We start from the raw sequence: 16,984 nt of genomic DNA, 5'->3' as shown, positions 1-16,984 counted from the left end.
GCAAAGCCTATGCACCTCCTAGCCTGCTTTCCCCTTTTTTTTCCCCCCACACAGTGCCATGCTGCACCAGGTTCCATCCACTTCTGCCAGGTGGTAGCATTGTGTGCTGTACCAGGCAGCCACTGCCTTAGCCCACAGGCAGCAGAGAAGGGCTACACATAATGTTGGCAAAAAGGAATACAGTGTCACAGCAGCTGCAGGAGGCAGAGCCTGAGCACAGGAGTGACCCTCTCTGGAAAGAAGGCTTTGCATGTCTGAAAGCTAGCACAGTTTTTCCACCTATCCCACTGTAATAGTGGTTTATCTTACTCTGGGCTTAGCTTGTCTGCATCCTTTGCACACTCGCCTCCAGAAACTCCGCTTCTACATGGCTCTTGAAAGTCCCCTGAGCATTACTGGAAGGAGATGGGATTACAGTGTTCTTCCCTTGGCCCCATACTGGCCCTGCTGCCCTGGAGAGAAGGAGCTCACATGCAAGCCCAGCAACTGCCATATAGGGTGTAAACGCAGTTTGGAACTGTCTGTCCCCAATAGGGAATAAGTGACTAAGCTCCCACAGCCCACCCATGGAAAGATCACAAGCTAATAGGAACAATTGGAGGAAGGGCAAGCAGAGCACACAGAAGGAACAGCCCTCTTTTAGAATATCAAGTGTAAGTAGTTTAAACTTCTGTTACTATTTTGGGCAAAAGCAAGGACAGTCCTGTCTTCACTAAGAGCCAGCGAGAAGCAGGGAGGGGAAAGGAAGCTAAACAGTGGCAGCACTCTGTCTCAGCTGGATTGCCTCCTGCTCAAGCTGTGAATTCTGAGCACTGAGCTGATATGCCACCACTTCAGTAAGGACCAGAACTCTTCTGTCAGTCCCTAACCCAGGAGCAGCACTAGTAGAAATGGGGAAGAATGTTTACACAGGGCAGCAGCCTGTCCTCCTTCCTAAAAGATATGCAAGGCAGAGGCAACTGAGCTCTCATCCACACCAAACCCAGCTGCAGGGCTTTGGCTACACTTCCACTAAAGCCCTCCCACACCACAATCAAATCTACAGTGAAACTCACCTGGAGGCCTCCTGGGTTCATGCATTCCTCCTTGCCACACAAGCTGGCTGGCTACCCAGCCCAATTCTCAGGGTTGAGTCAGCACTCAGGCCTAGCCCTCCCACACAGCAGAAGCTGATGAGGAAGGCAGCACTGACCATTCTGTATAAAAGCCAAACTGTTTCAGCTAGTAGAGGGGAACAGAACCCAGCTGAGGAAGACAGACTGATGTAGCAGGAGCAAGAAAGCAGCAGTGGAAACTATCCTCTGTCCAGCCTGAAATACTTTCTGCAGAGACCAGCACTTCACTCAGAGATGGCAACAGCTTTAAATAGATTCCTTTCCCTCTTCAGAAAGCAGCTGGCTGGTCTCCCTGCTGTTTTCCCCATAACCTGGGTTTCCAGAGTCTCAAATCCCCACTCCACCCCAATTCTGCACTAGAGCCAGGACAGGGTTTCTGAAAAGCAGCAGCAGCTTCTGCTGGCCCAGGTCCCAGCCCACACCTCTGTTCCACCCCAGCCATTCTTTAACAGGGTGGAGCCACTTTCACAACAGGAGCCTTGACACACTTCCTGCCCTCAGCACCCCTCTATCAAAGCACTTGGAAACAATCTGCCATCTGCTTCATCAGCACAGTACAGCCCTCTCCCCACCAGCACAAACCTGCTACACCAGCTGCTTCTCCCAGCCCTGCCTCCAAAACCACTGGGCAGGACCAGGCAGCTGGAACAGCTTCACAGCACAGCAAGCCAGGAAAACACGGGGCAGAGCCATTTCTCCTTCTGTCTGTTTATTTGTGATAGAAGAGCAGCCCAATCTGACTGGGCCTGGCTCCTTCACCTCATCCTCAAGGCTACTAATATAGCTTTGGTTAGTCAGAGCAGGCAACAAGCACCAGGCCCAGGAGAGCTGCTGCACTGCCCTGCTGAATGGCAGAGCACATCTTCACTCAACCCTAGCAGAATCCATGAAGGCAAGAGGTGTTCCCCATTACACCATAGCAGAATATGCTACAACCATCCTCCACTGTGCTCACATCAGGCCAGAGCAGAGCCAGTTCCAGGCAGGAGAGCCCAGCAGACAACTCTAGAGGCAATTATTGCTCGAGTCTTGAGTTTGCAGGAATGTAAGTCACCCAAAGCACAGTGAGCTTGGCCTCCCTCACTCCAGAACAAGCCACCAACTGCTATTCTGGATCACACATAAGCATGGCTAAAAGCACATGCTCAGCACTCCACCCAGGCACAGGAAAGAAATGCAAGGCAACCTGGGCTTATTATATGGTAGAGGCATTTCAGGGTGTCACAACCCCACTTCGTACTAGGCATAAGGCATGTGTATTGTACTGGGCAGCTCCGGGCCTTCAAGTACCACATATCTGCTGCCCCTACACTCTCCACAGCCACACCTGAGCACAGACACCAGGGCAGGACCCCCTCACCACCACCTGGGTATATAGGGACCACAAGGGACACACAGCATTGTGGCGTGGAACAAAGTGGCACAAGGCATGGTATAGCAGGAGCACTCACACTTGAGCTGGCAGCAGCAAGCAACCAGGGACAAGTCACTTCATCCACACAGGCTCTAATGAGCCAGGGAAGAGGAGAGGGCACCAGGACAGGGATCGGTCTCTTCTTTTGGTCCTACTCAGAAGGAAATGGCCCCCAGGCAAAAGGGCCAGATGCAGGCACTTGGGGGAATTCCTTTGGAAACACTGGAATGGGACTGCAGCCCCAAGTTGTGATGCAGGCAGCTGTCTCTCCGTTCAACAACAGCGAGAAACAGCACAAGCCCTCCCAAGAGCAGAAGTCGCCCACGGCTGCTCGGAGCAGAGGGGCTGGGCATGCAGACAGAGGACAGCAGGGCTGGGCACAAGGGTACAACAGTCTGTAGGCACTTGACTTGGCTAGTAGCACCCAGGAGCAGGGGAACAGGTCCCAGCTGCCTCTGCCCCGGGGCTCTCATTGGCTCTGGGAGGGCCAGGCTGCCCTCTAGTTGGCTTTGACCTTGCCGTTGGTGACAGTGCCATTCTCATGGATGCTGCTACCATTGTGCTGGGCTGCTTGTTGAGCCACCCTGGGCAATCGTTTGCCTTTGGTATAGGACTGGTACCAGAAGTTGGAGAAGAGGATGAAGAAGATGGTCCCATAAATCCAGATAAGGTGGATGAAGATGGGAAACTGGTACTGGCAGCTGGGCATGAAGTAGTACTGGGAGATGTGGACGGAGACAATCACAAACTGTGCCTGGGGAACAAGGCAGAACAGAAACAAATAACTCACGGGAGTTGCTTAAGGATCTCCCACTATACACTTTTTTTTTTTTAATTAAATCTGTAGTCTCTTTGCCCATTCTAAATACAGGTTCTTATAGAGAGGAGCAGCCAGCTGCAGCTGGAAGATGCAAGCATGAGTTTTAAAGCAGTGTTTGTCTATCACCCTCCCAACATGCCATAACCCAGAGGCAGCAGGCTGAGCACTCTCCACGCCCTCACCAGGCTGTAAGGGCTATTGGAGACCACAGCAGGCCAGAGCGGCTAGAAACACAGAGTGGAAGACTGAGAAAGAAGAACTACAGCTCTTGGTTGCATCTTTCATATGTACAAGCACTGATCTGCCATTCACATCAGAGGCTGAGGACACACACACACTACTCCATAGCACAGACTTACCAGCTGGATGGCTGTGATGTGCTTTTTCCACCACAAGTACTTTTGGAAGGCAGGTCCTGCTGCTGAGAGCCCATAGTAGAAGTACATGACCACATGCACCATGGAATTGATCATGGCATGGAATGATCCCATTCCCCCTGTTAGACACATTTGCACAAGAATAAGTCAATCATCTGTAGCAAAGTAGTACTACAAAAAAAAAAAAAAAGACTCCTAGGAGTCCAGCAGTAGTGAAAAAATGCCTTCCTTGTTCAGCTGATACCAACTCCAGCTTTTCTCCAGCTATTTCCTATCTTACCTGGTCCAAACTTTGCTCCCCACCACCAGCTCCAGGGCAGAACAGAGTGGTGAAAAAGGTGCAGGAATGTGACCTGCTCATTCTTCTTCCTCAGGACAAAGATGACCTGCAATGAGAGCCCAGCAAGCATCAAAGGTCAGCATCCTGGGAGCAGGTGAAATAACCCAGGCCACTGCTTCAGTGTCTGGTCTCAGTGATGCTTCCCCCCTCCTCCTCTTCCCCCCAAGATCATTGCAACCACACATTAGGTTACCCTGCAGCTTCCAGAGTTATGATAGAAGTAGCCTCTGTGATATCCAGAGTGATCTCTCCCATCAGTGATATCAGATAGAACCACCAGCATTTCAGACTGAAGGGGCCAAAGGAGGCACCTACCACCTCAAGTACACTGGGCCTCAAATCCCTGCCCAAAGCAGTGATTAAGTTTCCCCCAAGAACAAGGCCTCTCTAGAAACTTACCGTGTCTGTCAGTTCAATGAACTTGGAAAAGACAAACAGCCAAGCAACACTGACCATCTGTAATAGAACAAGTTAACATGATTCCCATGTCAGTCTGAACATGCCCCGTAACCAGATCCCACCAGACAGGAACCCTGGAGTGACACTAAAAGCCAGGTACCAAGTTATTTGCCTCAAAGAAGAGGCAGGGAACTTGCTGTCCCGACAAGCACTGAAAGCCATCCCTACTCATGAGAGACAAGAGAACTCACCCTGAGGGCCTTGGGGTCCTGTGAGAAGTCCACAGGGTCACATCGCCAGGTATACCCAGTAAGCCACCCTGCCATCAGAAACTGCAACAAGAGCATCAGAGTGAGGTCCAACACACAAGCCACTGCATTTCCCAGTCCTGCTCAAAATACCAAAGAACCCACAAAGTGCTCTTCCATGACCCACACAGCCTGCATGGATTGCTTTGTACGTGCCAGACAACCTGCTGGCAACTCACCTCATAGACTATGTAGAGTGAGAGTCCCACCAGGAAGAAGTTATATAGCACCATGAATTTCTTCAGATTTAAAGGCTTCCTGTTTGCCATTAGCCGGGGACCCAAGGAGAGTACAAAGTAGACATATGCCAGAAGGATGCCCAACACAAGGAATGGGGACTGCATCAGTGGATAATCAGCAATGCGGGGGTCTGTGGAGAAAGCCAAAGTGCACAGCAGTAAGCATCCCAACCCCAATGTGCTAACAGCAGTGATAACACCAGAATAAAGTGAAGGACATGAAAACCCCATTCTCCAAGGACAGGAGTACAGGCAAGGGGCAACCTGGTAACAGAGACTGGAGAACCCAGCAAAGCTGTGCTGTATAAGATATAGCCTGAAGATGTTCCTCAGAGCTGCCTGGAGGAGGGCACAAATGCCTCATCAGACATTGAGGCAAGACAGTCTCAGGTAGCCTAAAAACCCCAGAGCTGCACTTATATTAGGGCAGAACACAGCTAGACCTGCATCACATCAGATGTCAGAACACACCCCCAGGCCTGTGGCAGCACAGCACATAATGCCACCCACCCTGAATCTGCATAGAGCCACTTACCTGCTTTCTTCATGAAGTCCTGATACATAGTCACAATCCCCTCCATGGTAGAGACAGTGTGTCTGCAGAGAGAGGAGGGCGGATCAGGCAGCAGTTGACCCAGGCAGGCAGCCTGCAGAGCACAGTCCTACACAACATCACATCTCGAGCACAGCTTCAGGGTCCTGTCATGACTACCTGGTTGTCATTACTTCCAACTGATTATAAACAAGCATCCAGTGAAGCCACGCACTCCCTACTCTTCCATGAACCCTATCCTGTCTCCTCAGCTCTGCTGGAAACTACATCATCACCTGCAGTCCTTCCAAGGCAGATCCTAACATTTCATTTAAGAAAGCTTCCAGCCAGCACTGCATCTACATCTCCTTGACCTTATTCTTGCTGTAACACACTCAAGTGCTAACACCACTCACAGCCATGATGCTGGGGAGCAGAAATCCCATCCATCCTCTCTTCCTCCAAGAAGGGGCACAGGAATCATTTCCCAAACGTGGGCCTGGAGAAACAGGTCCCCCCATGGCAGTCTCCCTGGAGGATTACTGCTGCCACCATCAGGAAGCACATAGCTGATTCAAGCTACAGCGGAGAGGCTGAAGTGACCTTTTTTCCCAGCAGGGAGCATCCAGTAGCAGTCACACCAGCACCCCTCCTCCAAGTTTTGACCAGGCAGGACAGCAGCAATCACCACACAAGGCTATCAAGCACCAAAGTGGCATCAATCATAGTGGCCTGCTATCTACCTTCCCATTCACCACTTAAGACAGCAAGCCTGTACCACCACAGCAGCAGCGCTAGCTCTGTGCTCACCTGTTCGTACCCTGCTCCATGAACTGGACAGTGCCACCTACCTCCCTCTAACAGCCCTTTCACACCACCGCCTAAAGTACCCCTTCAAGTGAGGCTGCAGAGCAGCCAGCACTCCCAAAGACCCCAGGAACCTCTGTTGGCAACAGAGAAGGCACTCCCAGGCACTAAGATTATCCCTCCCCACACTTAACAGAAGCCAGAAAAGCACAGCAGGAACTACAGCATCCTTGAAAGCTACTTACGGCTTCTGCTGTGGGAAGGACAGAAAGCACAGCTCTTGGAAGCCACTGAACTTTAAGCTGCTCTCATGAGAGAGCAAGCACCAAACTTGTCTGTTGAGTTTCAGACTTTGACCACAACATCCAGCTACACCTATATTTGCTAGATTGAGTAGCCCTCAAGTATTAGTTCCCAGCACAAGCTACCTGACTTTTCAAGCTCAGTGTTTATCTTATCAAGCTGAGTGAGTCAGTCTTAGTAAAGACCTAAGACTTCTGTGGAGCACTTAGCTATTTGGGGCAGGCTGGGATATGATAGTATCAAAGGCACCTACAAGCTCACAGCTACATCTCACACTCCTAAGAAGAAAACAAGCTTAGAAGCTATGGATTACGCTTCTCAACCAATTGCAGGGAGAAAAGGCATTGGTCTTGTCCTGAACAGGGGCTCTGGGCACACACCAGAATTTCTACCAGGGTAGAACTAGAAGGATTATGCTACGGACTTTATGGAAAGGATGTATGAGTTTTTCTACAGCAGCAGGATATTGTTCTGTTTAATAAAGCTAATAGCAGCCACATTTTTAGGGACTCCAAAGTCTTTGCAAGATCTGGTATCCACACTGGCATGCTGCATGGTCCTGAAAGCAGAGACCAAAGCCTACCTTGCTCAGTAAGCATGCAAGTCTCACTCACTTCCACCTCCTGAAGGGCAGCCATGGCCTTCAGATAGATCTGCAGAAGGGTGACTGTAGAGCAGACTCAAGCATTACTTTCTGCCAGGCAAGAGGATGTGAAATGCATTTGCCTTCCTGAATCACAAGGGCTCCATGCTGTTCCACACTGGAAAGCAGAAGGGCTTGCAAGTCTCCAGGTGCCTCATCCGTCCACACAACACCAACACTTCAGGTCTCTCTGCACCCTGAGAGGAATTAGTATTCAGTCAGGCATCTGCTCTTACCATGCTACACTACACAACATACCACAGGAGCCTACAGCTCACAGGTTAGTACAGAAGAAATCGTTCTCCTTTGACTCCAAGATCCTGGTCCTCTTGTGCAAGAAACCAGGAGGAGACCGGAGATCCCAAAACTGAGCCTTGATTAGCTCAAGGGAAGTTAAGAAACAGGTTCAAGCTTCCCAAAGCACCCTGGGGCCCAAACACACCCCTCACGCTGCCTGAAGGCCTTGCAACACATCTGCTTCCACCACTCGCCAACAGGTTATCACTTCTATCTCTGGGGAAATTTCATTTGCAGGCTAGAGCAGCAGGCCAAATTCTGTCCCTGTAACCAGCACTGAGGATTAGATGCTTACTTACACTAAGTGTGTACACTGCAGATTTCCAACAAGCTATGCAGCCAATTTGTGCTACTTCAGCAAGAACTGCAAGGCCCTTTATAACAAGACCCAGCAGCCTGACCACAGCACTGTGAATCAGTGACAGACAACAGCTCAACCCATGTAGCTTTACCTCACAGAGCACACACACCTTTCAAAGCACTTATCTCTTACCATACAGCAGATATCACAAACAACAGGGTGAGCTCCAGCAGCCTAGTAGCCAGCACTCCCATTTCATCAGTATTCAAGTCAAATCAGTCCTGTAACAGGCAAGAAGGCAAGCCACCATAATCTTCCCACTAGTTTAATTACAGACAGCACCAAAACAGTCTGGATGGTGACTGCAGAGCTGGCCTTGTTGAACTGGCTATGGCAGGCTTGGTCCCCATGAGGCTCCCAAGGGATCAGCAACCCTCAAAGGTCAGGAGATTACCAACTGGCTGGATAACAAGCCAACCCTCAACCCTGACCTACAGGCAGGCAGCAAGGCTTGTTGACTGCTAATGAACTCCACAACCCCAGGGAAAAAAGCCTCCTCCAAAGCTCATCCTCCCCCAGCTCTATCCCAGCACATCAGAAACACCCATCCAACCTCGCAGAGCTCCAGTCCCCAAAGGGGCCTGGCAGTGCCTGTGCACACTTCAAGTGCTCAGAGCCCACATTCCCCAGCAGGGCCATAGGGATCTACAGTTCAGAAGACCTGCTGATGGCAGCTACTGCAGAATGGGACTGAGCACCCCAGAATGTAGTAACTTTGAAGCGCACACACAGAAGGCATCACAAGCTGCCACCTTCATCACCTACAGCAGCCAGCTCCAGGATGAGCTCTCCTTAGCTTATATGCAAGTGAACTCATCAAGACAAGCACAACAGCATCAGCCCAACATAAAACAATAGCAATCAGAGACTAGGCAGCAGGAATTTGGGCATCCCTGAGCAGCAGCACCCTGCTCTCTATGAGATCTGAAGGGGAGCTGCTGTAAGACTGAGGTTTACCATGAAGCAGTGAGAACTGGATTTTCTCCCTCTGCAGCTCCGTCTCCAGGAGGAAGAGAGGACAATACTCAGTGCACACCCGGTTTCATACACAGCATCTTGGGAAGAAAGCTCAAGCACATATAGCAGAGAGCATCCAACAGGAGAGCTGTATTTAAGAATTTGGTGGTACACTGAATGATCCCAGCCATTGGTGTGAAGACTCAGTAGGAACACGGCTGTCCACATACTGAAGTCAAGTCTTCCCACTTTGCAGTCCCCCAAGAGAAATGAGAATCTAAGAGAAACACTTGAGCCCCAAGTCACAGGGCAAAGAATAGCAGCCTGGCACAAGATGCTACACTTCAGATGTGGAAAACACAGCCAAGAGACTTGGGGTACAGTAAGAGAACAGAGCTGCCCTAGCCTGACACCTTGGCTCTGAGGACTGGTGACAGATGGACTGACCAGGGTCTGATGACAACTAGTCCCATATCTCCCAGCCCAAGTGGCAGCGCAAAGCTTCCCAGTGAACTCGGCAGTTAACACCACCAGATAAGATCCTATTTGAATCACACATCCATTTATTACTTCCTCTGGCTCAGCTATTTCATGCTAAATGAAAAAGGACATTGCTTACAGCCTGAAAACAGACAGTCAGCATCAGTATCCTTTCATGTCAATACAGACAAGTTGTGTTTCCAGTGAAGGGGCAAACTCTCAAGCCCTTGCTATACAACAGCTCTAGAAAGAGTGTTGCTGCAGTCACTACTGGAGTGGAGTTGGCCGAGCACTGCTCCTTACACATCAGCTCCAAGCAGCATAATGTGATTGACCTGTCTGGAGCTGAGCAGTTCCCTAATCCTCAGCAGGTCGGTGTTAACACCATACACTCTCCAGTAGCAGCTGTAAAACCTTCAGGCTTTTGGATGGCATCTTATAAAGATTACATCCTCTCCTTCCCATGCATGCTAGAAGGAAGAAATGAGAGGAGACTCCCAGACTAGCAGGCAACCTGCAGAATCTGGGTAGTCATCAGATCCCCCCCAGGCTTACAGGGGAAGGAACAAGCCTGCAGCAATAGGGCTTAGTAACCTTGTGCAGAAAAATAAAGTAGGCAGTCAGACTCAGAATCCTCAGAGAAACAACCTGCAGTGAGAGGCCTGTATCCAAATAGTGTTTTTTCCCCAGGGAGAGCATCTTCCTGAACTGAGCAAGCAAGCTGTCAGACTAAGCTTATTCTTTATCATACCCAACAACAGTGATTCCATGTTCAGGCTATCAGTGCAGATGAGAGCTGTCAAAGAGGCAACACCGGGAGAAACTCTGATACTGCAAGGAACAAGAGTGAAGGAATAAAGAAACCACGCAAAACTACTTTAGAAGTAAAAGCAACATTGTCACAGTGACCCTGTGCTATACTCACACAGTACAAGGTGAGGCAGAGATGACTGGGCTACCTATCTGAAGCAATGGCACACAGCAGCCCTCCAGGGTACATAGCAAAGAGCACCCAAAGAATAGAATTAAGTAGGTGATGAAGGAGGACACACAGACCAAGAAGGGCTGATCCCAGCACCTACTACTAGAAGTAGGTCAAAGCCCTCTGGCAGAGGAACACTGATCACCCCTATCTGCATGTGGGATGGGCAAAGCACCACGATGCTCGTCTCTGTGGCTTTCATGATCATGTAAATGCCTCACAAGAGGGCTCCAAACCCATTTCCACAGTGTCTGTAATATTACACAGTAATAACCAGTGTGCTGTACCATCTAGGCATGAGCACTAATTGGACAGGGACACTAAAACAAGATGGATATTTGAAGTCTACAAAGCAAGCAGCAGAAAGACTCTTGAAATCACTCTAATAGCTTTGCCCTGACTATTCAAAAAGCCCATTACAAACTCAGAGCCACTTCTCACCCACGGAAGGGCTCACTGACTACAACTTACCACGCCATCAGCTTTGGGCTTCCCTACTCCCTGCACAAAGGGCAGCACAGTCACATAACCGCCTTCAAACAAGAAGTTATGTTCACTGGCAAAACCAGAGATGCCACGGACTCCAGCAGCATCATAGCTGTACAGCAGAGCTCAATAGCCCGAGGGCATAACAGGTGGCACCTTTAACAGGGTTTATGAGCATGAGGCCTCATCTCTACAGGTGCAGATTGATCACTTAAAACCAAGTCTACTTCTTCTCCCACTTGTCCCATACAGAGAAGGAAAGCCTCTTTGGATTAAGTAGAAGCAGCATGGGATATAACTCACTATGTATACAGAACAAGTCTATTAGCAAACCACGAGCAAGTACTTTATCAGATCAGTGCTTGCAGACTAAGAGCACACCATGCAAAGCTGGAGAATTTGCTGCCTCAGTGACTGCTTATTACCCGATTTGTCCTACAAGGGAAGGATCAACCTGAAATTAAATAGACTCCAAGGAAGAATCAAGAATTACCAGACCCAGTTAGCATCCCCACAAAACTACAGTCCCAGATGCAGCCAGACACAGGCCTGTTGTTGTGGAAAGGCTGAGGCAGAGAGCTGACGGCTGCAGCCTGTCATCTCTGAGCAACAGCAGCCTCGCAGCTCCTGGGGACCAGCTCCTGCCTGCAAGAGCTCAGGCTGCCTCACCTGTTTGACTGGCAGGAACCAGACTTTCCAGCCCACATACTCCCACCACCTGACAGCAGGGCACATTGTAGCACAAATTCAGCACAAAAGCATAGGAACAGGCAAAAACTCCTGGGTCATCACAGGTACCATTCCCAGTACCTCTTGAAGCGCATTCTTAAAGGATCACAGCGCAGGAGCTGTGAGGAGAAACTGTTCATCTCTACTCTGTGACAACAGTGCAAAGTCAATCACACAGTAATGCAAGGAAGCCAGCATCAGAGCATCATGGAGATGCAAAGCTTTTCTCTATCAGGAAAAAACAGAAGACACTATGTCCTTTGTTTTCATCTTTAAAAAAAAAAAAAAATGCTTCAAGACAACTCTAGGTCAGAATGATTTTATTGCCTCTTCCCCGAGTCCATTCTGTCAGTTTTGCTAGAACTAAATCATATTCCTGTCCCAGAGAACCATACAAGCTCTCTCTAAGTAATAGACTTACAGGGAAATAGAGGTGAGAACACTATGCGGGGCAGGAGCACAGAGGCCTGGGCTGTGTGGGTGGCATGGCTTAATCCCTACACTGAGATGCAGGCTACTGCAACAGCTGGCATCATGCTGCATCTCAGAGGAATATGTTGGCAGCAGCAGCTCACAACCACAAGCTGAAGGGGCTCATCTCTTTGAAGAAGATAAGGATACAGCAGCTTCAGTCAAGCCCCAAGGGCTCAGTCAACTGTTTGACTCTGTAAGCCATCCTTAAGAAGCCACCCAGCAGGTCCTGTGGGAAGGTCAGCTCCATCCACTTAGGAATCTGCCCTGGCTGCATTCTAGCAGAAGAGAAGGTGGACAATTTTGGGCAGCACTGCAGGATGGATGTACTACTGCACAGACAGCCCTGGCATGGGGATGAGATGCTCTGACAGACGCACTAGCAGCAAAGTACCTTGTGTTATCCCACACTGCCCACCAAACAAATGCAAGTGCCTCCAGCTGGGAGTTACTCCACTTCCTCCCACCCTCCAGAACCAATGTATACAGCCAGTGGGACAGCATCAAGCAGCCCCTCTGCACTGCTCCAACAGCAGCTGTGGAAAGGAGTCCACACACTGAGGCACACAGACTGCTTCCCCACTTGCCAGAGTGTCCTTAGTTACATTTACATTGCCTCATCAGGTCTTGTGAAATCAAACCTGCATCTTCACCAACATTGTGTATCATTACATAAGGCCCACATACATGAAATAAAGATCAAGCCCAGCACTGCCTACAGGAAGTCAGATAGTCAGCATTTGGCCACAGTTGCTCAGCACACACAGACATCATGCACAACAGCCTGGGTACTGCTGCCACCAAGAAGGTGACAAGAACCTCCTCCCACTGGCATTCCAGAGCTAGGGCCAGAGGGAGGACCGGCACCTACACCAGCCGGCGCTCAAAGCTAACATTGTGCTGCCAGCAGAGGCCTGGTACTGCCATCCTGACCGGAGGAGGAGGGCAGAGGAATCTCTCAATGGCACATTGATGCTGAGGGCTACGTAGGAGAACACTCCCCAGCCTCCGTGCTGCCAGCGGAGGCCGCTCACGCCTCACTACGAGGAAGCCCCACCGCAGCCCCAGCTGCAGCGGGGTCCGTCCCGAGACGAGCACGGTGGGCTCCGGGCCCTTCACGTCCCGTCACCGGCTGCAAGCCGGCGGGAGGCAGCTCGGCCCGGCAGCTCGGCCCCCCACCCGCCCCGGAGCGAGCAGCGGGGCGGCGCCCGGCCCTGCCGCGGGGCGGGGTGAGGCTCCGCCGGGGCCTACCGCGGCCCAGAGCCCCGCAGCCCGGAAGTGTGAGGACGGACGGTTCCGCAGCCACCGGGCCGCGCCGTAACACGCCGGGCGCCCCGCGCCGGGTCCGAGCACCGCTGCCGGCGGATGGCCGAGGCGCTCCGCCCGCCCCAGGCTCGGGGCATCCTCGGCTCTAGCCGACTGGTGTCGTCATCCCCTGATCCCCACGCGTATGACAGCCCCGCTCGGTGCCTTCCTGCCCTGCGGCGGCCGCGCCCAACGGCCCAGAGCCTCGCCACCTGCCGGGGCCGTGTCGCAACACCCGGCCCTCCCCATCGGACCACGGCCACCCCAGGCCCGGCCCTCCGCCGCGGCGCCCACACTGTCGCAGGACTCGGCCTGCGGGACACCGCCCGTCTCCTCCCGTGCCCCGGAGCATCCCGGGTGACAGGAACGCGGGCACACGCACGCGGCTGCTGCCGGCGCTTCCTGGCCCGCGGGCAGCCTGCCGCACAGCGGACGCATGGCAGCCCAACCCCGAGCCTTGAGGCACCCCTACAGCGTGGCCCAAGGCTTTTCCAACAGCAAAGCCCAACCCACCAGCCAGTTACACATCTCGTCCCAAACCCTCTTACTTTCCCCCCAGTAACCCTCCAAGGGAGGATCAGCCCCAGTCAGACACAGCGCTCATAGCCCCAGCAGTCGGCCAGCTCTCCCGCCCCACTGAGCCCCACATGTGCGCGAAGCCCAGCACACGCATAAACTCACCGCCTGCCGCACCCCGCTTTGCCCGCCACCACGGCTGCCCAGCACTTATATAGTACTGCCCTGCCCCCCACGCCGCTGACGATTGGCTTAGAGGGAAGGGCCCCGCCCAAAAAGGGCGGAGCTTTTCTTTCTAGGCCAATCGTCGCTAGAACTGCAGCCCGCCCATTTTATGGCCGCGCCCACACAGGCTTCACCTCAGGGCTGGGGTTGAGTGGAGATCTCTAATTTTGCTGGGAGGATGCTGAGTTTTGGGGTGGTATTCGCTGATTCTGAGGGGTGAGGCAGCTCCCTGCAGAGGGAGAGCCATAGACAAGTGGCACATGTGTTGTGTTGTCGTTTTTTTTTTTTTTTTTGTGATATCACACCAGCTATCGAATGTTGTCTTCACTTACAGAACTTGAACATAAAATGTTTGGGCTTTTCTCCATGCTCTTCTGATCTGAAGCCTGTTTCGGAATTCACTGTTCTAATTCTTAGGAACCACCTCCTTTCTAGCTTAAATGGATTCATGGTCAGTTAATATCCATTTGCTCCTGCACCACACTCCCATAGATCCTCACCTATGTATTTATGTCTACTGTACTTATAGATAGCAATCATCTCCCTCTCAGCCATTATACAGATGACTAAACAAGCTTCCTAACCAGTGCTCAAAGCTAACATTGTGCTGCCGGCACCTACTGTCCAGGCAACACTTCTGGCCATGCTGCTGTTCAAGTTCCTCCTGAAGATGGTGACCAGAAGTGGTGGCACATTCTGTGATCACCTGGTGAGAATTCCCCACTTGGATGGAGCCAAGGCTACGTTTGTCACATCCTTCAGGTGCTTGCAGCTCACAAAATCCCAAAACAAAGAACTGCACTCCTGGAGATTTTCATGCCTATTCTGGTGATACAGAATTCCTTTCCTGCACTGCCAATGCCTCACAACACTGGATTCCGTACAAATTTCATCCGAATGCTCCTAATATTTTTGCTAATATCTACAAAATACCTCAGTGGTAACCTTCTGTGTGTCCTGATGTGCTCCCTTGCACCAAGCTCTGTGTTCTTCTGACCTTTAACCACTCTTTCCCACGTGAAATTCCTCTGCTCACCTCTGCCCCCACTGCCTACCAAGGTTCCCAGTGTATCATCTGTTTCCCTGCAGTCCACGTAGGGCCAATTGCTTTATAGTAATGTTAGACAGGCATAACAGACTATATTTTAACCCACTTTCCATTTCCTGTCCATATGCTGAGTTACTCTTTAATCAAACACTACTAATATCAGACAGGCAGGCCTGCAGCTGGCTGGATCACTATTCTCCCTTGTTAAGAACAAGCGTCAATTTCATTTGCTACCTTTCGTGTATTTCGTTTGTTTTCCTTGTTCTTCTGTTTTGAACTATTGATCTCTAAGTTGATTCTTGGTCCTGTTAAATGGAAATCTTGCTATGCTGTTCCTCATGAAATGAGAGAACACCAATGAATTCCTTCCCACTCCCTGCTAGATAGTTTTCAGCCTCATATCCCCAATCTCATAGCTTCTCTAAGCATTCCTTCTCTCCTCTGGATCCACCCTTGCTGGCAGGCTTGTCAGGCTCTAAAACTGAGCCCCAAATTGCACAGCCCAGCTTCTTCCTTCTACTGCAATAAATTTCCAGGTCACTGTCTTCTACTCAGAATGCAATTTCTTTCTCCCCTCTCAGTCCAGGACTCCAGTTCCCTGTTGTGTCTAATCTCTACACCATTTCTTCTGTGGGTATTTGCTCTTTAATTTTCCATTGCTACTTCATCTTCTGTTTCTGCTGTTAATTCTCCAGCAGAATGGCGCTGGCCCAACTAGATGTGACTGGAAGAGAATGCAGGGTCCTGGAGATCTCCGGTAAGGATTCCACTAGTCTGCTGAGCGTTGTGGAGCTCCTGACTTCTAGCCATGAGCATGACCACACAAATTGAAGAAAATCCTTCAAAAATAAAGGAAGATGAAGGAGACAAAGCCACAGAGCGACATGACCTGTCATGTCCAGGCTGGTGTTCACAAAGTGTTGGGAGAGAGACTTTTGTAAATGGGTAATCTGCTTCAATCTTGATTCGTGCCTGTGTGACTCAAAATCTGGGAGGAAAACTGTTTGCAGCCAGCTAGGCATGTTGCTCTGGCTACAGTATGGGCTACAAACAAAAGGTGATTGTGTCACACACCTGTACGAGGGTGCCCTTACTACACATATTGCTTGTGCAGCTGGCAGAGCCCTACATTTTATTAGCAATTCACCTGCAATTCAAGAAACAACCTGACTGTCGTGCTCTTGTTTACAGTAGCATGGGCTGTGTACGGCCTGTCCCAGGTACACAGGGCCCCAGCTTTGGAGAATTTGGGCACCTTCCTCTACCACTTAGCTGGGAGAAGAGCATATCACTTCCACTCTGGCTTTAGTGAGGGACCAGCTGATCCTTCTCAAGCCGGAGATCTGATCAGACAGATGTGGGTGTGAATCTCTGCGATCTGCCTTCCCGTTGTTCCATCCACCAGTTGTTATCTTCCGCTCTTGCAGAGCCAGGTGCATTTCTGTTTTTCCTCATTGCTTTGTCTGTGTGCAAAAAGCAAGTGTGTGCTAATGTAACTTGCTGAAGGCGCAAAGATGGAAGTCGTCAGTATAGAGGATTATCAGACTATCAGATGGGAAGGTCTGTAGGAACTAAGCAATAAAAAAGGAATGAAGTTCGAAGAAAGGTTATGACCTTAGGATTAGTAACAACAATTTCATCTGTGTGTGATGAGAAGTGCCGGTGTGGTTTCTCAGCATTGAACCTTCTCTGCTCTCAGACTTGAAAAATAGAGTCACCGTGGGTAACTGCCTGGGTAGGGATAAGAGGGGCTTCAGTCTCTCCAAGTCCAAGATCCATCAGTATTTTCCATGAGTAGTTTCTCAGTTGCTATTGCAGAGGTAGAAATTA

At 50.6% G+C, this 16,984-nt stretch overlaps 1 protein-coding gene across 2 annotated transcripts; it reads right to left on the bottom strand.

The window, feature by feature from the left end:
* Nucleotides 1-794: 794 nt before the first annotated feature.
* On the bottom strand, nucleotides 795-14,102 carry ELOVL1 (ELOVL fatty acid elongase 1). 2 transcript variants are annotated; one of them, XM_048945037.1, is made up of 8 exons: nucleotides 14,047-14,102; nucleotides 5,548-5,609; nucleotides 4,953-5,143; nucleotides 4,717-4,797; nucleotides 4,466-4,522; nucleotides 4,007-4,112; nucleotides 3,709-3,845; nucleotides 795-3,283 (listed from the first exon to the last, which is right to left on the bottom strand). In XM_048945037.1, the coding sequence occupies exons 2-8, from the start codon at nucleotides 5,591-5,593 to the stop codon at nucleotides 3,029-3,031; spliced, it is 873 nt and encodes a 290-aa protein (XP_048800994.1). In that variant the 5' UTR covers nucleotides 5,594-5,609; nucleotides 14,047-14,102; the 3' UTR covers nucleotides 795-3,028. The 2 variants fall into 2 exon arrangements, with proteins under 2 accessions (XP_048800994.1, XP_048800995.1); XM_048945038.1 differs by lacking the exon at nucleotides 14,047-14,102 and adding an exon at nucleotides 7,238-7,262.
* Between the last annotated feature and the right edge of the window lie 2,882 nt (nucleotides 14,103-16,984).

The sequence above is a fragment of the Lagopus muta genome, chromosome 5, assembly GCF_023343835.1.
Source record: "Lagopus muta isolate bLagMut1 chromosome 5, bLagMut1 primary, whole genome shotgun sequence".
Lineage (NCBI taxonomy): Eukaryota > Metazoa > Chordata > Aves > Galliformes > Phasianidae > Lagopus > Lagopus muta.
Note: the sequence above shows the minus strand (reverse complement) of the source record. Positions and strands in the feature narration are given on the sequence as shown.